Source organism: Biomphalaria glabrata, chromosome 14 (genome assembly GCF_947242115.1).
Source record: "Biomphalaria glabrata chromosome 14, xgBioGlab47.1, whole genome shotgun sequence".
Taxonomy (NCBI): Eukaryota; Metazoa; Mollusca; class Gastropoda; family Planorbidae; genus Biomphalaria; species Biomphalaria glabrata.
This window is the reverse complement of record NC_074724.1, coordinates 22,318,479-22,340,753: the sequence shown is the minus strand read 5'-3', so window position 1 is coordinate 22,340,753 and position 22,275 is coordinate 22,318,479. Positions and strand designations below refer to the sequence as shown.

Here is a 22,275-nt window from a genome sequence, read left to right as displayed (position 1 = left end):
GTGACCTGGGCTAGGGTAAGATCAGCCTAGGTGACCTGGGCTAGGGTAAGATCAGCCTAGATGACCTGGGCTAGGGTAAGATCAGCCTAGGTGACCTGGGCTAGGGTAAGATCAGCCTAGATGACCTGGGCTAGGGTAAGATCAGCCTAGGTGACCTGGGCTAGGGTAAGATCAGCCTAGGTGACCTGGGCTAGGGTAAGATCAGCCTAGGTGACTTGGGCTAGGGTAAGATCAGCCTAGGTGACCTGGGCTAGGGTAAGATCAGCCTAGGTGACCTGGGCTAGGGTAAGATCAGCCTAGGTGACCTGGGCTAGGGTAAGATCAGCCTAGGTGACCTGGGCTAGTGTAAGATCAGCCTAGGTGACCTGGGCTAGGGTAAGATCAGCCTAGGTGACTTGGGCTAGGGTAAGATCAGCCTAGGTGACCTGGGCTAGGGTAAGATCAGCCTAGGTGACCTGGGCTAGGGTAAGATCAGCCTAGGTGACCTGGGCTAGGATAAGATCAGCCTAGATGACCTGGGCTAGGGTAAGATCAGCCTAGGTGACCTGGGCTAGGATAATTCAAAAACTTTCTACATGCTATCCAGCTAAAAGAAATTATCATGTGGACAAAATAAGAAATATGCCATTTTAGCCACTATTCGCCACTGGATTTCTTCTACCAAACCATATAAACCAACCGGAGTTACCTCATGGTGTTATTTTAACTTTCCTATCGCACTGGACAAAGTTCCTGTAAAAGTATTTAATGTGTTAGCATTTCTTGAAATATGATTCACTTGCTAATCTCGTAAAACATTTGTATCGGCAGTTGTCATATCAAAACCTTTACAGTGGCGCCTCTCGGGAGCCATCCAGAATGCAAATGAGACGATTCACCCAAAAGTAACTATAGCAAAACAAAATGTATCTAATTTAAAAGAATAAACTTTTCAGCCCTTGAATCTGTTTGAAATTTGGCTCTGGATTTTTGTATCACTTAAAAATTGATTGCACGTTTCTAGACTAATATTCATAGTAATCAACTTGCAAAAAATGGGACCTAAAAAACAACAAAATTTCAAACTCAGTATAAAAGAGAAATAAAGCTATTTATTTAACAAAGATGTCACTTAAGCTTAAGCTTAAGCTTGCAGGGAAATAAAATTAATTGAAAAAATTGGCCCTACCTATGGAAAATACAGTTTAAATCATTTGAAAAGACTTGTTTCTTTTTAGGTGTTTTTCTCGATAATCACATTTTTGCTTCGGTCATCTTCTTCAATTTGTATGAACTTTTTTATTTATTGAGGGATTCTTATTAAATTTGGAATATATGTTAACACAATAATGTAATTTTATTCTATAGAGCCAGTTTTTCAATATTTGTCTTCATTTTTTTAAAATTTTAACATTTTGTCTCCAAAATTGTGATTTTTTATAGAAAAAAACATATAAGTTCGAATAAAAATATTAAAAAAGATTTAGTTAATTTCTAAGTCTATAGCTTTCTAGATACATTGTTTAAGTATTGAATTCAAGTTATTTCATCCATTTTCAACAAATACTCTAGGAGTAGAATCGGCTTAAAGTTACCTTTAAAAATCCAATATGGCGTTGTTTCCATGGCAACCAAAAATATTTTAAAGTTGTTTTTTTTTCACATTTTTTTTACATTAGATTAACTACATATATATGTATACCAAATATAAATGCATTAGGTTAAAAAATATATAAAAAAATAGCCTCAAGTGGGAGGGGGGAGGGAAGAAAGGGATATCTAGATGAATGTTACCGAATAAGTTTAACGACCTGAATTTAAATTTGAGGGCTCATACCTCCTAAAACCAACACACTAACCACTGTGCCAGCAAAGTGCTTATGAAATTAGAAGATTTTATAGTTATCTATTGTTAGTTTCAAACTTTAAAGTGGCGACCTATTTCTACAAAGTATTGTTACGAATCTCCCTATCCAGGCTCGCTGCAAATGGCACCAAACGACACCACCAACTTAAAGAACTTGACAACTCTGGGCTTCAAAGTAACGTAATAGTTTAATGTCAATAAATAACAGCCAACACTGTACAATTGGCAGCACGTAACACAAGACTGTACAAATATCTCTCCGCCGTATCAACTCTTGCACTGGTCTCTCTCTGTCTCGTCTCGGACTTGTACTGAGCCGTTGTAACGAACTGTAGATCGGGAAGTTGTGACTGACTCGTCTCTGATACCCTCGCTCTTTATATAGGGTCCCTGCTGGCCTTCTAGAACCGGACAGAACGTCGCTCGACCATTCTGGGTGGTCAGATGACTACAATTCTCGTGACGCTCCTGAGCTGTGTCACGACGCCGATCCTTCCCGAATCGTCATGTTGAAACTCGTCTCGGCTGACCGTCGTAACTCGTCACGCTCGACCACTCATCTAGCGCTGGCCTGGGGCGATTGGCGTTGGCTGACTACACACACACACACCACCCCCATCTGTGCCACCACCAGGTTTATAACAGTATAAAGGGCAATAACTAAACTTATACCACCACATTTGTGAAGTACAATTTTTCCTTTGTTTGATACCAAACTAAATTATTAACTACCAATAGCTAATCAACTATTTGTTGTTGTTTTTTTTATTTTTGTGTTGTCAGGTAAAAAAAAATAATTTTGCTAAATTTTAGTTTGGTTCGTGGTTGTTGGATACATAACGTGTAAACTTTTTTACCAGACAGACAGACAGAGTGAGTTAATATAGGCTTTGTAAAACTATTTCAAATCGCATACATTTTAGTATTTAGTTATTCTGTTTCTGCGTACTATAGGAATGACGAGAGACGCTGGAGTAATGCACCACCTCTGTCAGGTATACAACCAGTGAAAGGATCAGTTCACATTGTTGTTAACAGGTAATCTCCCTTGTCTTACAGTACTTATTTGTCGATTAAGTTTTGAGAGTGATTTTTTTAAAAATCTAGTTATAGATAGTTATAAATCCAAACATGACATTTTGGCGCAGCAGTTTTTTTTTGTTTTTTTTTTGGCGTGGCGCAACGGTTTTGGCGCATGGAACGTTGCGGCGCGAAATGTTTTGTTCAAATTGTATATTTTCATGATATTATTTTTCTTTCAACAAGAATGATGCCTATGTATGTTTTGTATGTTTGTCTGTGTATAGAACAAGATATATTTTTATCCATTATTGTATAAAACAATGATGGAAAAGTTGTTGCAATTTTTAGTAGAAACGGAAATGATTTATTTTATTTATAGTAGACCCAACTAAAAAAAAATAGAGAACTGATCAATGTCATTCTAAGAGTTTGGCACACCTCATCTCTAATGTACGGGGTAGAGGAAGCCTGATAATAACATGTTCCCTGGTAGAAATCTGACATTTCATACTTTTGTTGTGTTTCACGTGTTCCCTGAGAATGAATGTTTGTAACACCCTAACACAAACCTCAAACAGGATGGCGATGAATAGCGTCGGGAAGGGTTTGGGCTCGGGACTTCTAAGACCACATGTTCCGAACATATGACACAACCTGGCCTGCGTCCTTAGTTCACGCATTGATGCATGAAATAGTTTAACTTCTTTGTCACGGCGTGGAAGAGCGAATGTATACATCACGTGATATAAAATAAAAAACAAACAAAACAAACAAAACATACAAAAAAAACAACAACAATGTTTATTATTAATTTTATGTAAAAAATATAGTATTTTTGATCACTGGATTTGGAAATACATAAATTAGTCATGTTATAATTAGTAATTATTGCTATGTCTGCTTGCAACATAATTTTGTGTGCATTTTAAGGTTGACCATCGATCAACGTGACGTCATTTCCTGCATATTTATGTGTATTTTCTTGAATAAACATTTAGGTTTGGACATGTGTGTTTATTAAGAAGAACATTTTTATTCTTACACAGCGTCCATGTTTCTATCTGTCTGTCAGGTAAAAAGCTTGTACACGCTATTTCTCCCATTCTCGGATCAATTTGAAATTTTGCACAATTATTCATTGGCGTAAACAATACATGAATCAATTATAAAAAATAAACAATCAGTCAGTTAATCACTAGTACTTTCTTATTTTCTTTCATACCAACAAGGGGAATTCATCCTTTAGTATTCACAGAGATCGCTAAATATGTAGGGTTTTCTCCCCTTAGATGATTGTACACTTTAACTCTCCCACACCCATCCACGGACCACGTTGAAATGTAAACAATTATTTCTTGTACCTAACAAAACAACAGCTGTACATTGAAATGTATGCCCAATGTAGGCCTTGCCTTTTTAGCGGCCCCCGAGTTCTAGTCTAGATATAGTAGATTCTAGATAAAGATTCTAGATCTAGATCTAGATCTAGAATTAGATCTACACTTAATTATTAATTTTGAATGTATGGATAAGGTTAATAATTATTATTTTAAAAAATATAAGTGTACGCTAAATGAATATATGGAGATGATGTGGCTGAGTGGTAAAGCACTAGGAGCCAGAAGTCCCGTGTTCGAGTCCTGGTGAAGATTCTAGGTAGACCACTTCAGGGGGGCCGATTTTGAGTTTGTGTTTCCACACAAACTGTCTTTGTAACTTTTTTGTTAATGTCCTTTGGAAAATATAAATCGATGTGCACTTGATCCAGTGCACTTAGCACATTTAATTAAAAGGGGGGGGGGGTCAACGCATTTCATTAGCATGGTCTCAGGTAGAAATCTGACCTAGTACACATTCATGAAATAATCAAAACTTTTAATCAAAAGACAATTCGATGGATGGGGTAAAACTCTAACAATACATTGAGTAGAGTGGAAACAAACTTTTTTATAAAAGCTACGTGTTTCTTAAATTAGCGTTAGAATATCTCGCACAAAGACGTCCCCTGCGCCAAATCGGCTCCCAACTAAAAGGTTGCGCCAAAATGTCACTTGCAGTTATAAATCTAGATCTAGTTTTAGGTAGGCTACTTATATATCTAGATATAGTTATACTACCTGTCAATCGGGAAAAATATATATATATGGGGATTGGTTGTTTTAATTTGACCACTTATTCTTTATTGATGATACACACTTAATCTATCTGAAGCATTGATCTTATCTTCTTATCTTTTATAATACAGACGTTACTTAAAAAAAGAAGATGATTACGTCCTACGCGTCATGCATTTAGTCATGCATATTAACCAATGACTTAAATTCTGCCAAGTCACTGGTTTTCCTGGCTAGCTCAGGCAACCCATTCCATGCTCTAATAGCACTAGGGAAGAAGGAGTATTTGTACAAATTTGTCCTAGCACATGGTACGAGGAATGTGCCTTTATCTTTGTGTCTTTCAGATTATTTTATTAAATTTTGTTTTTGTATTTGAAGATTATGGTTCAGTATTTTATGTATGATTGCTACTTTACTTTGAGCCTTCTGTCCTGAAGTCTTTCTAAATTTAGTGATTTTACTAAAGGTGTTACTCTAGTCAAATGTGAATATTCGTTTGTTATGAATCTCACTGCTCTATTTTGTGTCTGTTCCAGTTTCTTAATGTTTTCTTGAGTTGAGGGGTCCCAAACGGAGGATGCATATTCTATTATTGGCCTACCCAAGATTAAATAACATTTTAGTTTTATGTTCTTATTTGATTTATAGAAATTTCTTTTAATAAATCCTAATGCTTTGTTGGATTTTTTTATAGTTTCATCAATATGTGGATTCCATGACAGTTTTTCATTTATTATAACACCTAGGTATTTTGCGTTTTTAGTCTGTGTTACTGGTTTGCCATGAATAAGATAAGTGGAATTAATTTTTTTTTAGTTTTTTTCTTACTCTTAACAACTGACATTTTTCTGGGTGGAAAGACATGCCCCAATTTAATTCCTATTTCTGTAATTCATCTAATTCTTTTTGTAAAATATCTGTGTCTTGTGTTGTTTTTATTGTTCTATATAGTATGCAATCGTCTGCAAATAATCTGACTTTTGTTCCTGAAGTAATGCAATTTGGTAAATCATTTATGTAAATTAAAAATAGTAGTGGACCCAAGACTGTTCCTTGAGGTACACCTGAGTTTACTGTTATCGGTGTTGATTTAGAGCCATTTATTATTACAGTTTGTTCTCTCCCTATCAGAAAATCTTTAATCCACTGATGCAGTGGACCATTAATGCCGAAATATTTTAATTTTTTAAGCAAACTTTGGTGGTGAACTTTGTCAAAAGCCTTCGAAAAATCTAGTAAGATAGCATCTATTTGTTCACTATTATCTAAACCTTTTGAAAAATCATCAATTAGTCCCATTAGTTGTGTTTCACATGATCTATATTTCCTAAAGCCATGTTGGTATGGTGTGAGGACATTATGTTTGTCTAAGTGGTTTATGATGTTGCTACATATTATGTGTTCTAGGATTTTACATGTGATGCTGGTAAGTGATACTGGTCTGTAGTTTCCTGGGTCAGATTTTTCTCCTTTTTTAAATAGGTGGGTGACATTGGCTTCTTTCCAGTCCTTTGGTACTCTGCCCTGGTTAAGTGAAGCCTGAAAGAGTATTTTGAACACTGGGGCTAGCTCATTGCTTAGTTCTTTGAGTAATCTAGCTGGAATACCATCAGGTCCAGAAGCTTTATTTGGTTTGGTGTTGGCTAATAGTTTTTGAATTCCATTTTCTTGTACTACTATATCTTCTATGTTGTCTACTTGGTTCAAATTCAGTAATATGTATTTGTCTCCTGGTTCTGAGAATGCTGATGCAAAGTATTTGTTTAGGATGTTTGCTTTAGTTTCATTATCATTGTGTATTATGTTATGTTCATCTTTTAATGGCGCTATACCTGTTGATTCCATTTTCTTAGACCTAATGTATGACCATAGGTTTTTGTTGTTATCTTTAGATATTACATTGTTTATGTATTTAACAATCTTACATTGTTAAATATAATATAAAAACAGTCACTGTTACAGAAAACCAATGTACATCAACTTACCTTTATACAGGCACTACGTAGACTTTATCTTACACACTAAAGCTGCTCTTAAGCTACTGAAATGGACCAAGAGAACCAGAGTTCCAGATGAAACGTTCTTCCCCACTTTAAACTTCAATCCCCAATTGAGTATCAATGGTTCTTACTCAGGTCTGTAGTTTCAGTATTTGAAATCAGATGATGCTCTGTATGTTAAATGATATTTTGTTTTGTTCCTTAAAAATGTATATCTTCCTACTTTCTGTATAGGATCACCGAACGAAATTCAGCAGTCCATTAACAGATACAAAATCTGGTATACACAGGACCTTTGTGCGGGCCGCCTCAGGCGTGGGATATGTATCTTGTCAACAGGTCAGACAAATAGCAATGATGTTTGGATTTAAACATTAATAACATAGGCTAAGTTGAAGGCTGGACCATACGGTCAGTAAAAAAAAAGATGGACAGTTCACCAGAGTTACTAGTGTATTTACGTGATATGGAAATCATTACTGAGTTATATCCTTACCACAAATCAGAGGTGTAGAAAGCAAAAACGTACGCCCGGGGCGAGGTACTTTATTAGCGCCCCCTCCCCCATTTACCATGAACAATAATAGGCGCCTCTCCGTGTGTTGCGCTTCCCTCACGGTAGCGCCCGGGAATCATGCCACCTTTCCCCTCCCCCCTAACGGAAATAATTCACGTTTGAGCATTTAGCACTTACACAAATGAAGAATAATCATTACATGTATTTGCAATAGCAGCACTAGAGTAAATTAGCTATCGAGAGTCCAGAGTCGGCCTCAGCTAATCGGAGGCCTTAGCTAATCGGAGGCCTTAGCTAATCGGAGGCATTAGACGAATAGAATTTGGAGGCCCACAATTCAAATATAAAAAATAAAAACATAAAAAAAACCTATTTTTTTCAAAACAGCACCGGTATAATGTCTAACTCAATAAGTTCTGTAGTGTTCCGCAAGCTTCTTAACCATATTCGTGCAGATGTCACAAACCTTCAACTTGTGAACCATTCTAGTAAATGTCTAAATAGACTCATTTAAAAAATCATATATCACTCGAACACAGCTACCATCTCTTGAATAGCTTTTTCGTGAAAGATGCCTTTCCAAAACATTCACGATACTGCGCCCATTAAACCACTGTTACATAATATCTAAACGTAGTGGTCTTCTCCTTTCCATTAGGACTAAAACAGAAAGATTTAAAAACTCCTTCATCCCACTTTCGGCCAGAGTGTTACAAGATCATCTGTGACCTGTCGTCATTGTAAAGTATATAGAACTTTTTATAAAGCGCTGGTTATTAGTGTGTATGTGTTTCTTGTGTGAATGTTGTTTGTATTTGCATCTATATTGTTATTGTACAGTAGTAACGCTTAGATTGTCAATTGTAGTCAAACTGAATCTCCATTTGTTTGGATCAATAAAAAGTATCTTATCTTATCTTATATTTCGTTCAATAGAGATCATAGCCTGTTAAGGCGTTCTTGCATTCTAGTCGTTTTTAAACTTAAGTTTTTAAAATTAGTATTTCCACTTGGAAAAAAAAAATTCTTTATCCCGATCTAACAGTGATGAAAAATGAAAATCGTCAATGTTTTACAAAAGGCTGTAGCGACTTTTGAAGAGCACTGTTCAAACCATGAATCGCTCAGTAAGAGCAATATTAAAATCCGTGCTACATTTCATCAAATCGTTTCGACAGAATTTACATTTTTTGAGGATTGTGTGTGCAGTATTTCAAAAAGATCAAAGCGACGTTCAATTCACTCGTGACGTGGCAGTCAACGACATTGCTGGAGGTTGAACAAAAAATAATTTATTCCACTAAATATTTTCTTTTCGGTCTGACTTTAATGATTAATCAGGCTTTCATAATCGAATGAATTGTTTGCGGAATTTCGGTGACCTCAAGCTTTTGCTAGCTAGAAATATTGATTTCATCTGGTTCCATTTCTAAACTAATTCTTGAACTGGTGGATCTCTAGTGGATATTTGAATGGATTCAAAGCCATTTTCTGTGTATTTTATTTATCCATGAATTCTTGCACTTTTTATTACGAACAATCTCAAGCTACATGAACTTTTACTCTTGCTTGAATTGGTTGGCTGATCCAGTTTCTTTGGTCCTTGCTAAGGATTGTACCGATGGTCTTTCAATAAATCACGTGATTTTGTTTTTTCGTTGTTAACGCTTAATTGTTATATTTCATTACAGGGTTCAAAATTCACTTCACCTAAGGCCGGCCCTGTTAGCATAGTTCTAATCCCTCAAATATAAAACATAAATAATGACAAAGGTCCTTAACTCTTCAGTTAAAACTTGTACTGAAAGAAAAAGGTGTAATCTAATGATTTAAAAAAAAATGAAATTGTTACATTTTTAACATGTACTTTAACCAGAAAAATTCCTCTTATCAGCTTGCAAATTCAAGGATAAAACCTGGGTGGACACGAATCTCGAAAATGCTTTTTACTAGAAATTCGACAGTCTTTGTACATATTTGAAAACAGAAAACAATACACGCTTATATCACAGTGAATACCGTTAATCATTTTTAAGAATGTATTACTATGAAAATTAAATTTGGTTTGGAGATCTAGATATTCTCTAACTTGAACACACATTCCCTTCCCACTGCCATTTCCCGTCGTCCTGCGGGAGGTTTGGACTAGGAAGTAAAAAAATTTTACAATCTCTTATTTACAGCTGTATAAACGGGGAATTGTTTTTGCTTTTTAAAAACATTTTTTATAGTACTTGTTGTTTTTAAGAAGTACAAATATCGACAAACAAACATATAAATCTTAATCTTGGTTTTCTAATGTTTCCATATATGTATATAAAACTTTTGAAAATAAATACATGATCTTTCCTTGTCATTTCTCATGTACTCCCAGGTGATTTACCCCGTCTTGGCCAGTCCAAACATCTGTTTGCCAATAAGTTTCTCATTCATGAAGACAGCGTAGTGATTGGTTGCCTCGAGGAAAAACTGGCCAATGAAACAAGAGACGAGTACGCATGCCGAAAAATGTTTGATGCAACATGGTACAGCCGACTGGACTTTGTACAAAAACAAATTAGAACCTATGGAGAAAATATTTAGTACTAGATTGCAGGGTAAAAATCAATGCAAGAGTGAAGTGAAGTTTTCATTAAGAGTCTGAAAGTATTGCCCCAAAGACCTTACCAAGTAAATAATATAAGAGTGGGTGACTATCAATACTGTGGTGAGGTGTGGATGAAACAGGTGTAGACAGATGGTCTAGATCTCTATTTCCCAGGATAAAGATAAAACCCCGATTAAAAAAAAATAGTGATTTCCTTTATCTATATTCTTCTCTTGTGCCTATAGTGTAGTCTCTGTATCTACCATGTTAGTGTTAGTCAGTTTATGTCTCACAGTTTGACTAGGACCGAGTGGACCACGTAGGAGGTCGTCATCGTATTTTTGTTGGTTTTTTTAGAGTACACAATTGGTTTGAAATAAATTGACTAATAGTATTTATTTTTTGTTGTTGATTATTTTTTTTTCTATTTCATTTGGGTCCATCACTCATTTAGCCTCCAATTATCTAAGGCCGGCACTGCCTGTAGTTAGCGAGGCCCAGCATCGGAGGACTGCGGCTACTGTATATAGCACCACCTAATCGAATGTAGTGGTCGTTAGCATGTTGGAACCTGTAGACAAGATTTGGGGTGACGAGCTCCTTTTCCGAGCTTGGCCGTTAGGAGAACTCCTTTTTAATGGTCAACGGCCTCATTGTTACGAAGGACAAGCAATTCAATTCCCTAAACGACTTTTTCGAAGTTTGCGTCAAATAAAGAAAACAAAACTTGTTCGATGGTTACCTGTCAGTACACTCAGATCTAGTCTGAAACAATTTGACCAGAGACTTTTGACAACAGTCTAGGTGTTCTCTTCTTTTCAACTTAATGAGGGAAACATATAAAACATTTTAGAAGTGGGGGGATACACAAGTCTAATGGTTGGAGATACGCCTTAGAAGTGGGGGGATACACAAGTCTAATGGTTGGAGATACGCCTTAGAAGTGGGGGGATACACAAGTCTAATGGTTGGAGATACGCCTTAGAAGTGGGGGGATACACAAGTCTAAATGGTCGGAGATACGCCTTCTGTTTGCTTTTATTTCAAATTGTCTCCACCTCCCTACCCCAGTTTGTTTCAAGACTTCCAATCTCTGTCCTGTGGTAGTTCTCATCTATTTGTATCTATCGTAATAATTGAATGTAATCTTTTTGTTTAGTCTTGATTTTTGTTTATCAGTCAGTGAGTCTTTTTGTCTGCTGTCTGTGTGTGGAAGAAAAAATTGTGTTTTTTTTTTAATCAATGGATCCCATTTAAGTTCGTAGTATATAACTAAATCTGACATGCAACATCTTGAACAATAGAACATAGCTTATTTTGTCTACATAACATCTTTGGAGGCCTGCCGCTACTCTGACACGCTAAATAAATATTTGCCAACAAGTTCTACCTGTGGGAGGACCCAATCGCTATCGGCTGATTGGAGGAAATGATCTACAACAACGCCAGAGATGAGCTGAACGGGGTCAAGGTTTTCAACTCAACTTACTACAGTCAACTGGGCTTTGTACTCAACCAGGTCACGTGGTTTCTCATGACTAAAGAAATGTTTTTGTATTCAGTCTGCAAGAACAAAAGAACAAGTTAGACGTAAAAGATTGTTTATGGGATCCTAGATTACTTTTAAGAAACTTTATTTCTTGAAGATTTTTTTCTAATATAGAAATATTTTTTTTTTAGAAAATACTTACGTTTTTTTTTTTCAATCTTTTAAAATACAAAATTTTAATTCATTTTTGAGCAAGTTTACATCTAAAATTGATGAATAAAACAATAGAATTAACGAGAACTATAAACAATTTTCATGTGTATATATAATCATATTCCATATATATTGTTATAACCCTGCTCCCGTGCCGACGCAGATAGCGCGCACCAACACACTGTTAAACACGAAGAATAGACGACATATTGATTCTAGAGGAAGGACTGTTTTGGATCTGGCTGAAGTGATCTGCAGGTGAGAGGAAGGACTGTTTTGGATCTGGCTGAAGTGATCTGCAGGTGAGAGGAAGGACTGTTTTGGATCCGGCTAAAGTGATCTGCAGGTGAGAGGAAGGACTGTTTTGGATCCGGCTAAAGTGATCTGCAGGTGAGAGGAAGGACTGTTTTGGATCCGGCTAAAGTGATCTGCAGGTGAGAGGAAGGACTGTTTTGGATCCGGCTAAAGTGATCTGCAGGTGAGAGGAAGGACTGTTTTGGATCTGGCTGAAGTGATCTGCAGGTGAGAGGAAGGACTGTTTTGGATCCGGCTAAAGTGATCTGCAGGTGAGAGGAAGGACTGTTTTGGATCCGGCTAAAGTGATCTGCAGGTGAGAGGAAGGACTGTTTTGGATCCGGCTAAAGTGATCTGCAGGTGAGAGGAAGGACTGTTTTGGATCTGGCTGAAGTGATCTGCAGGTGAGAGGAAGGACTGTTTGGATCCTGCTAAAGTGATCTGCAGGTGAGAGGAAGGACTGTTTTGGATCCGGCTAAAGTGATCTGCAGGTTAGAGGAAGGACTGTTTTGGATCTGGCTGAAGTGATCTGCAGGTAAGAGGAAGGACTGTTTTGGATCTGGCTGAAGTGATCTGCAGGTTAGAGGAAGGACTGTTTTGGATCTGGCTGAAGTGATCTGCAGGTTAGAGAAAGGACTGTTTTGGATCAGGCTGAAGTGATCTGCAGGTTAGAGGAAGGACTGTTTTGGATCTGGCTGAAGTGATCTGCAGGTGAGAGGAAGGACTGTTTTGGATCCTGCTAAAGTGATCTGCAGGTGAGAGGAAGGACTGTTTTGGATCCGGCTAAAGTGATCTGCAGGTTAGAGGAAGGACTGTTTTGGATCTGGCTGAAGTGATCTGCAGGTAAGAGGAAGGACTGTTTTGGATTCGGCTGAAGTGATCTGCAGGTGAGAGGAAGGACTGTTTTGGATCCTGCTAAAGTGATCTGCAGGTTAGAGGAAGGACTGTTTTGGATCTGGCTAAAGTGATCTGCAGGTTAGAAGAAGGACTGTTTTGGATCCTGCTTAAGTGATCTGCAGGTTAGATGAAGGACTGTTTTGGATCCGGCTAAAGTGATCTGCAGGCTAGAGGAAGGACTGTTTTGGATCCTGCTAAAGTGATCTGCAGGTTAGAGGAAGAACTGTTTTGGATCCGACTGAAGTGATCTGCAGGTTAGAGAAAGGACTGTTTTGGATCCTGCTAAAGTGATCTGCATGTGAGAGGAAGGACTGTTTTGGATCTGGCTGAAGTGATCTGCAGGTGAGAGGAAGGACTGTTTTGTATCCGGCTGAAGTGATCTGCAGGTTAGAGGAAGGACTGTTTTGGATCCGGCTGAAGTGATCTGCAGGTGAGAGGAAGGACTGTTTTGTATCCGGCTGAAGTGATCTGCAGGTTAGAGGAAGGACTGTTTTGGATCCGGCTGGAGTGATCTGCAGGTTAGAGGAAGGACTGTTTTGGATCCAGCTGAAGTTATCTGCAGGTGAGAGGAAGGACTGTTTTGGATCTGGCTGAAGTGATCTGCAGGTGAGAGGAAGGACTGTTTTGGATCTGGCTGAAGTGATCTGCAGGTTATGCGAGTCTGAGCTGTTTGAAACTAAGAACCGTCCTTAATGCTACCTGTGAACTGTATTGAGAACCTGGAGCGACACTGGGAAGTGTGTGGTCGGTATTAATGTTTAGGTAGAAATGTAACTTGTAAAACAAGACTCCCTGTGACTTGATAGCTGAAGTCCACGTCTCTCTGTGTCTTTTATATCTGTCAATAAAGACATTGTCTACTGTTGTCTCTTTTCGTTGAGTCTTTACTTTAGAGTTACTACAATATGTACAAAAAAATAGAAGGCAAATGTCTGGCACAATGCAGTCTTGGTAAATAAGTACATTTGCTGGATATTGTAAAAAAGTAAAAATTAAATTTGAAATTTTACCTTTTGTCCTTCTTTCAGGTGTTTCTATCATAATTGTAAACGTTCTTGAACTAGTTGTAGTTTGAAAAAAATATGTAAAGGTAAAAGGTTAGAAGGTCAGGGGTCATCCATCCGGAAAAAAATTATATTACTCTATAAATTGCATTTTAATTAATTTATATATTTGATCTTATCTTATCTTATATAATACAGACGTTACTTCAAAAAAGAAGATGATTATGTCCTACGCGTCATGCATTTAGTCATGCATATTAACCAATGACTTAAGTTCTGCCAAGTCACTTGTTTTCCTGGCTAGCTCAGGCAACCCATTCCATGCTCTAATAGCACTAGGGAAGAAGGAGTATTTGTACAAATTTGTCCTAGCATATGGGACGAGGAATGTGCCTTTATCTTTGTGTCTTTCAGAGTATTTTATTAAATTTTGTTTTTATATTTGAAGATTATGGTTCAGTGTTTTATGTATGATTGCTACTTTACTTTTGAGCCTTCTGTCATGAAGGCTTTCTAAATTTAGTGATTTTACTAAAGGTGTTACTCTAGTCAAATGTGAATATTCGTTTGTTATGAATCTCACTGCTCTATTTTGTGTCTGTTCCAGTTTCTTAATGTTTTCTTGAGTTGAGGGGTCCCAAACGGAGGATGCATATTCTTTTATTGGTCTAACCAAGGTTAAAAAACGTTTTAGTTTTATGTTCTTATTTGATTTATAGAAATTTCTTTTAATAAATCCTAATGCTTTGTTTGATTTTTTTATAGTTTCATCAATATGTGGATTCCATGACAGTTTTTCATTTATTATAACACCTAGGTATTTTGCGTTTTTAGTCTGTGTTACTGGTTTGCCATGAATAAGATAAGTGGAATTATTTTTTTTTAGTTTTTTTGTTACTCTTAACAACTGACATTTTTCTGGGTGGAAAGACATGCCCCAATTTAATTCCTATTTCTGTAATTCATCTAATTCTCTTTGTAAAATATCTGTGTCTTGTGTTGTTTTTATTGTTCTATATAGTATGCAATCGTCTGCAAATAATCTGACTTTTGTTCCTGAAGTAATGCAATTTGGTAAATCATTTATGTAAATTAAAAATAGTAGTGGACCCAAGACTGTTCCTTGAGGTACACCTGAGTTTACTGTTATCGGTGTTGATTTAGAGCCATTTATTATTACAGTTTGTTCTCTACCTATCAGAAAATCTTTAATCCACTGATGCAGTGGACCATTAATGCCGAAATATTTTAATTTTTATCAGGTATCAGGTTTTTCTTGATAACTTTCTTAAAAGAATTTATTTATAAACAATAAAGATATTTGTAATTGAACAAATCTACGAGGAAAACAAAAAAACAAAAAGGAAAATAAACTAAAATATAAATATACTTTTTAAATAATTAAGCGAATATTAAGTGTAATTGTATTAATCATTTTGAATCAATCCTGTAATTAATCTGTAATAGATCTAGTCCTCTAGACCAACAATAATAAATCTGTTCAACTGTAAAAATTGTTTAACAATTGATTTTGTCTAGCACAATTGTATGCTTTTAACTTGCTCAATGCGCTGCGGGTTGGTTAGTTGTGTGGTCTAGTAGGGTGGAAGGGTGTATCTAGGAGGACAATTTCGTTATGGCTTTTTAAAAGCAAATTTTTAAAAAAGTAGTTTGACTTATTTCTAACTTGAGTGAGGTCTTAAGCCTCCTCGAGAGAGTGGAGTAACCACTGAGCTAATGTGGTGCTTATTAAAATAGATTGTTTTATAGATATGTTTTGTTAGTTACAAAGATATTAGGCGACGGCTTAATTCTCTTCACAAGGCTTATCTCCCTTTAACTAGTGCTATCTCTCTATATAAATCGAAATTAATTAATTATGACTGATAAAGTAATCAATGTTCCCAAGTCGCAGATTCGAGCCAATGTTGGAGCTTATTTTTTGCACCATATTTTCATTACCGTTTTATCTCTCAATAACTCTCGTACCCCTTCAGTTAGCTATTAAAGTGTATGTTGCCATTAACAGAGATTCTCGGAGCCATCTTTGGGGCGATTCCCTTAAAGATAAAACTTTAATGGTTTAAAGAAGTTCCTAACATTGGTCTAAAAGCTCGTAATGGAGAAAAAATACATTTTTCTTTTAGAATATATGTAATTATCAAGGACTGAAAAAATGAAAATAATTACATTTCGAACATACATTATTTTACAAACATCCTTTATTGTATGTAGTCATAATAAAGTAGAAACAACGATAAACTGGCACATACAATCACAAGCTTGGCTTTCTAAGTCTTCAAATTCCTCACAAGAGCATTTGATATATTCCAGAAGTCCGCATCAAACCATTTTTCTTCTACTCACATCAGTTTAGCAATAAGTTTCTCATTCATCAAGACAGTGTGATGATTGGCTGCCTCGAGGAAAAGCGGGAAAATGAAACAACAGACGATTGTGCATGCAGAAAAACGTTTGATGCAACAGCCGATTTTGAACAAAAATAAAATAGAACCTATGCAGATAATTTATAGTACTGTTGGAGATTTTCAAGATACACTTAACAATGTCATAGCTAAAATTCTAAGTGTCATTTTGTAATTCAATGCACTAGCCTATAATTTTAAAATGCAATATTATATACAGGTGTTGCCCATCTCAATAAGCTGTAATCTGAGCTTTACATTCACACTACTCCTAGTTGGCACAACAATCAAAAGAGTTTAGAACACAGACCTATATATTATATCTAGATCGGACATGGAAATCTTTTAACACTACAAAAAAAAAGTGAAAATTTCCAAAAAAAAAAAAAAAAAAAGCTTAAGCAAAGTTGTTTTGTAAAGTAATTATAAAAAGTTAAGTGTTTTCTTTTCAACCCTAACCTATGTAACATGTAATGTAACTATTGACCGCCTGGCGTTATTACGTGCTGAAATAGTAATTATTCTACATGTAAGATTTCGCTTGTAAGACTTTGTCTCTATACCTCTAATATTTGGATTTAGTGGTCTTTAATCAACGTAAATATTGATTCAGAAACATTTAGTCTTGGGCTGTTGCCCCACTAAGCAGCCCCTCCTCTCAGGCCACCTCTGCTTAAATATATACACATACAGAACTAGCATCATATATAATGGGAATCAAAGATTTATTGTACACAAGTTTATCTTGGTAGATATTGATCCAGAACATTTGTCTACAGCACTCTTTCCTTTTATCTTAGACACATCCACACCGCACAGCATTGTTAATCTCCCACTTTGACGTTAGTCAATAACAGGGCTGTTGAGATCGTACTGCAGACTCTGTATGAAAACTACACTCTACTAGCGTTTCTCATCCACTGTTAGAATTAAAAAGAAGCGCGTCCATTGCTATAATGGAGATTTCCATACAGGGCTTAGAAACTATAAATAGCTAGTTTTTAGGGTGTATCTGGTGTACAAAATAATGCAAGTATTGATAAGCTAGGTATTTTTTTTTAGAATCAGAATAATTAATGTGCAATTTTTAGCACTGCAGAATCAAATCAATTTACATATATATACATTTGACCAAGACTGGAAAACGGAAACAAATTCTTATCCGATAATGATCAGATCACAGACCTATATATATATATAGATTGTTATGTACGTAACTCTTTTTCAAGCTCTAGGGGAAGTCGCCCCAATCTTTTTTGTCTTAGAAAAGTAATGATCTTTAGTTTTCAAAGTTTAGAAATAATGCAATACCCTTTTTCGGATTTTTAATTAATTTGGCTATTAATCACAGAACAGCAAATATATGAAATAAAGCCATTTCAAGTTAGTTTCCATTGAGATAATGTTTCGAAAATCCTACATCGAAATAATTTACGTTTGCTTTTAATCATCGTATGTACATTTAAATAGATTAATTACCTAGATCTTTCTAAATTATGTATCTAAAAATTGCAAAATAATAATTATGAGACTAGAGTGCTCTTATTTTCGATGTTCAATTACTATAAAACATTTGTACATTTGTAGTTTCTTATTTCTTTAGCCTATACTGAGTACAGTCTCAATTTTCAAATAATCAAATATTTCTTTAAATTTTAAAATAGCAGTACTCAAGTCAAGCAGTCTTCTTTGAGAAATGAAAGAAAAAAATACCAAACACTGTACATATTGAGCGGGTAAAACTCTCCAGGCGATAGCAATAAAATATCAAGTAATTTATAATCCTTTTGGGCTGCTCATTATTTTCAAATATGTGTTAGTTTCTTCTTATATACAAATCTAACAAATTATTGGCGATTAAAATATTATTCCAAGAAAGTTGTATTATTAATAAAAATACTTCAAATCAACATTGTACATTTAGTCTGAAGCAGCTTAATTCATTCTGTAGTATGTCTAGAGGAAGTAGGAGACTGAGAAATGTTTTGCTGATCAGATGTTATAGTTTCGGCATTCTATAGACTGGCTAGTTCTACGTCTATATAAAGCCGGATTTCGCACTTAACTAAACGCTTTATTATTTCTCTTTTGAAACAAAATTAAATACGCTATTTATAATGTAAGTAGCTTGAATAACAGAAAACAATTTAGTAATACAATTTTTAGCGGCCCCCGTAAGGGGAAAAAGCCGCTATTAGGTTTGTGCAAAATGTCCGTCTGTCTGTCGGTCCGTCTGTTCCACTCAGATTTCGAAAACTAGAAGAGATATGAAAAATATTATTTCATCATTAAATGCGGCTTGAAAAGTTTAGGTGCAACGGCTACTTTTGGTTTTCTAAAAGCAAACCGTTTAATTTATAAAATTAATTATGCAAGCGATTTTTTCATAAAAATACAATTCTAAAACAATTACGTAAATGTAAGGGAGGCAATGTTACAATATGCTAACAAAGATGAACAATTGTTGTGTATTTTCAGTATCACTAAGTCAAATATATTTAAAAAATGTACAGGAAATGTTTACAACAAATATAAATAATAGTTAAAGATGTTTTTTTCTGGTCAACTAGCTGCTCAAATTAAAAGAAAACATTTCTGTTTGTTTATAAAGGCTAATAATGCATTTTGTATGTAAATATCACGCACATTTTTTTAATGGACTTTTTATGCAGCGATTTTTGTGCAGTAGCGTAGCGTCGCTATATGGCTAGGTGCTAAACCAATTCCTTAAACTTTTTTAAAAAAATAAGATTTTATTTATTTTTTCTTTAGTGCCCCCATCCGAATAAAAGAAGATTATTTTTGTGCGTTTTGTCTGTTGGTCCGTCACGATTAGATTAAAAAAACTAGAACTCTAAAAGCTATTGAAAATCTGATTTACACTTTAATGTTCCTCCCGTAACATCACAATAGTTTTAAGTATCTAAAAATTTATTGTTCCGGATTTTTTTGTGCAAAACTAATCAACCCCAACAAATGTTTGTTTGCTCTTCTAATTTATATTACATTCAATTTTCATGCTTAAACGTTGCAAAAACACATTATCAATAATATGTTGTTCCGTTTTTTATGTAAATAGCATATTAATGCTAAATCAAAATCTCTATACTGACTTATATTTCATTAATTGTAAAAATGTTCCGGATATTGTTTTATAAAACATGAATTATGCCTAATGATTGTTTGAAATCGCATAATTAACTCATATTACACTTATATTATTTGACAATGCGTCACTATAATTTGGTTATCAATATCAAATTGTTCCGTATTTTCATCTTTAAACAAATTTTAAAAATATCGACAATAGGTTGTTCAGGGCTTTAAAAAAAAGTAATTTACTAGAATTGATTACTGAAAATTACTTTTTAGACATTTAATTTTCTTGCTAAAACATAACATAGAAGTTTTGTAGTCGATAAAGAAAGTTCCGGATTTTGTTTGTTACAAATCGTCGCCAGAAATTTCCGAATTTATTTAAAAATCTACTAACGCCAAATAATTGTTTGAACTCCCTCTTCTAATTAATAAACAAATAACTTTCTCATTTACGAAATAATGTTTTTACGGATTTTTATGAAAAATATTTTAACTCACTACTCTCTTACAGTACATTTAAATTTCTACCTAAAACATTAAAAAATCTAATTATCGTTAATATTATGTTCCAATTTTTAAGGAAAAGAATCCAAACACCAAAGTAAGGTATGAAAATCTCTCCACATGGCTGTAGTACATCTAATTTTTATACGAGTCCATCCAAAAAAATTTAATTAACGGTATTTCATTTATCTGAAACTCTCTTTTTCTTTTACTATTTATACAAACATCCGGAACAATCTATTATATAAACTTTTCAATTGTGTTCATACCTAAAAATTATTGCGATGTTTTGAAACGTAGAATAAAGGTTAATCAATTTTTATTAACTTTTAGTTGTTGTTTTTTTTTTTTATATCAAGATGACGGACAGACCGACTGACAGACAAAACTCAAAAACAATGCGGCTTTGATCCTTTTTAAATAAATTCTATTAGAACTCAGTGCACCAATGTCTATGAACCCTCGTTAAATATCTCGTGTAAATAAAGACATTTTTTTTATGGTACCGGTACTAGCCTATTGTGAGGTAATGGAATTTTTTTTCTTTGACGTCATATGAATGGACTCTTTAAATGTAATGTTAAAAGAACGCACTCGGTGCACCAATGTCTATTAACCCTCGAAAAATTGCTTGTATTAATGAAAACATATTTTAGTCTAACTAAGCCGTGTGACGTAGTGTTTTTTTTCCTTTCACGTCATATGGAATGAATTCTTTATAAGAACTGCTAAAAGAACGCACTCGGTGCACCAATGTCTATGAACACTCGATAAATGGCTCGTAATGATGAAGGCGATTTTTATTCTAGCTAGGCCGTGTGACGTACTGTTTTTTTTTCTTTGACGTCATATGGAATGAATTCTTTAAATGAAATGCTTAAAGAACGCACTCGGTGCACCAAAGTCAATGAACACTCGATAAATGGCTCGTATCGATGAAGGCGATTTTTAGTCTAGCTAGGCCGTGTGACGTAGTGCTTTTTTTTTCCTCTGACGTTATATGGAATTAATTCTTCAAATGAAATGAAAAAAGAACTCGGTATAGTAATGTTTATTAAGCCTCGTTATGTGATTCGCGTTTAAAAAAGGAATGATATCTTGATTTAGATCTAATCTAGATTTTTTAAACTAGATCTAGATTTTTATTACATTATATCTAGATCTGGATTTGTATTCTAATTAAAATTATTTTAGAGTCTATATCTAGAATTTCTAGATCTAGTTTAGACTAAAATAGACTAGATTAAGATGTAGAATTTCAATTTCTAAACTTAAAGTGTAAAAAAAAAGTGTAGATTTTCATTTCCAAACGTTTTGATCAATATTGTAATGTTTTGATATACTAAAACTAATCTACTATTTTTTATTTAATTTCAATTTAAATTTACGGCAAATGAATCTTTGAAACATTATTACTTTTGACCATCGGATGGCTGCCTGGTCGTGCGGTTTTCGCGCTGGACTGTCGTTCAAATTTATGGATGGTCCAGGGTTCAATCCCTGCCCGTTCCCATCCCCCGTCGTCCTGCGGGAGGTTTGGACTAGGAAGTAATCATCTTCAACTCTGAAGGAACATCCGAAACATGTAAAACATTTTACATCAAAATTAAATCACCTCTTGAATATTATTTGCGAATATGCAGATCCGACAGGGATCCGACTTCGACGGGGGCCGCCTCTGAGTTTGTGTAACAAAAATCTCTTTGTAATCTTGTTTATATTATTTTAGAAATAAAAACAACTGTTCACATGTGTTTTAAAAATATACAGAAAGATCATACATTCATTAATATAGTCTCCCCTTTTTATTATTATTTATAGTGAATAGTTAAATTGGTGTATTTTTATTAAAAAAAAAACACTTGCATTTTTTTTATTTTTTTTTTTATTAAACATTTCGTCTTCATAAAAGTAAACCGTTGCAGCAAAACTTTGAAAAATCTAAAATAACACGATATAGGATTTTCAAAATCTTTTCTAGTTTTTGATATCTAAATGGAACAAACAGACAGACGGACGGACGTGATAGTCGCACAAACACCTCACACAAAACTAATAACTGCTATTCCCCGTTCGGAGGCCGCTAAAAATTATAAAACTATCAGCAATGTAGATCGTTTTTGTTGGATACCTATAACAGCAATAAAGCTTTCAGATAAATATCATGAAGTCCAGACTTTTTATTTTTTTGAACTTGTTGAGGGAGAATTGGGTTAAAAAGTTGGTCGGGGTGGGGGGGGGAGGGGTGTAGACTATCTA

General features: G+C 34.9%; 1 protein-coding gene across 1 annotated transcript; it reads left to right on the top strand.

The window, feature by feature from the left end:
• Positions 1 to 858: 858 nt before the first annotated feature.
• LOC129922698 (N-acetyllactosaminide beta-1,6-N-acetylglucosaminyl-transferase-like) lies at positions 859 to 10,287 on the top strand. Its single transcript, XM_056009630.1, has 5 exons — positions 859 to 884; positions 2,801 to 2,884; positions 6,982 to 7,121; positions 7,221 to 7,325; positions 9,878 to 10,287. Exons 1-5 carry the CDS (start codon positions 859 to 861, stop codon positions 10,084 to 10,086), a joined length of 564 nt encoding a protein of 187 aa, XP_055865605.1. The 3' UTR covers positions 10,087 to 10,287.
• The last annotated feature ends 11,988 nt before the right edge of the window (positions 10,288 to 22,275 follow it).

What these genes read in the sequence shown, in the direction of transcription:
- LOC129922698 (XM_056009630.1), top strand. Translation starts at nt 859, where the DNA reads ATGCAAATGAGACGATTCACCCAAAA. An exon ending in GTTCACATTGTTGTTAACAG is followed by an intron (nt 2,885 to 6,981) that starts GTAATCTCCCTT and finishes ACCTTTATACAG; the next exon opens with GCACTACGTAGACTTTATCT. An exon ending in GATATGTATCTTGTCAACAG is followed by an intron (nt 7,326 to 9,877) that starts GTCAGACAAATA and finishes ATGTACTCCCAG; the next exon opens with GTGATTTACCCCGTCTTGGC.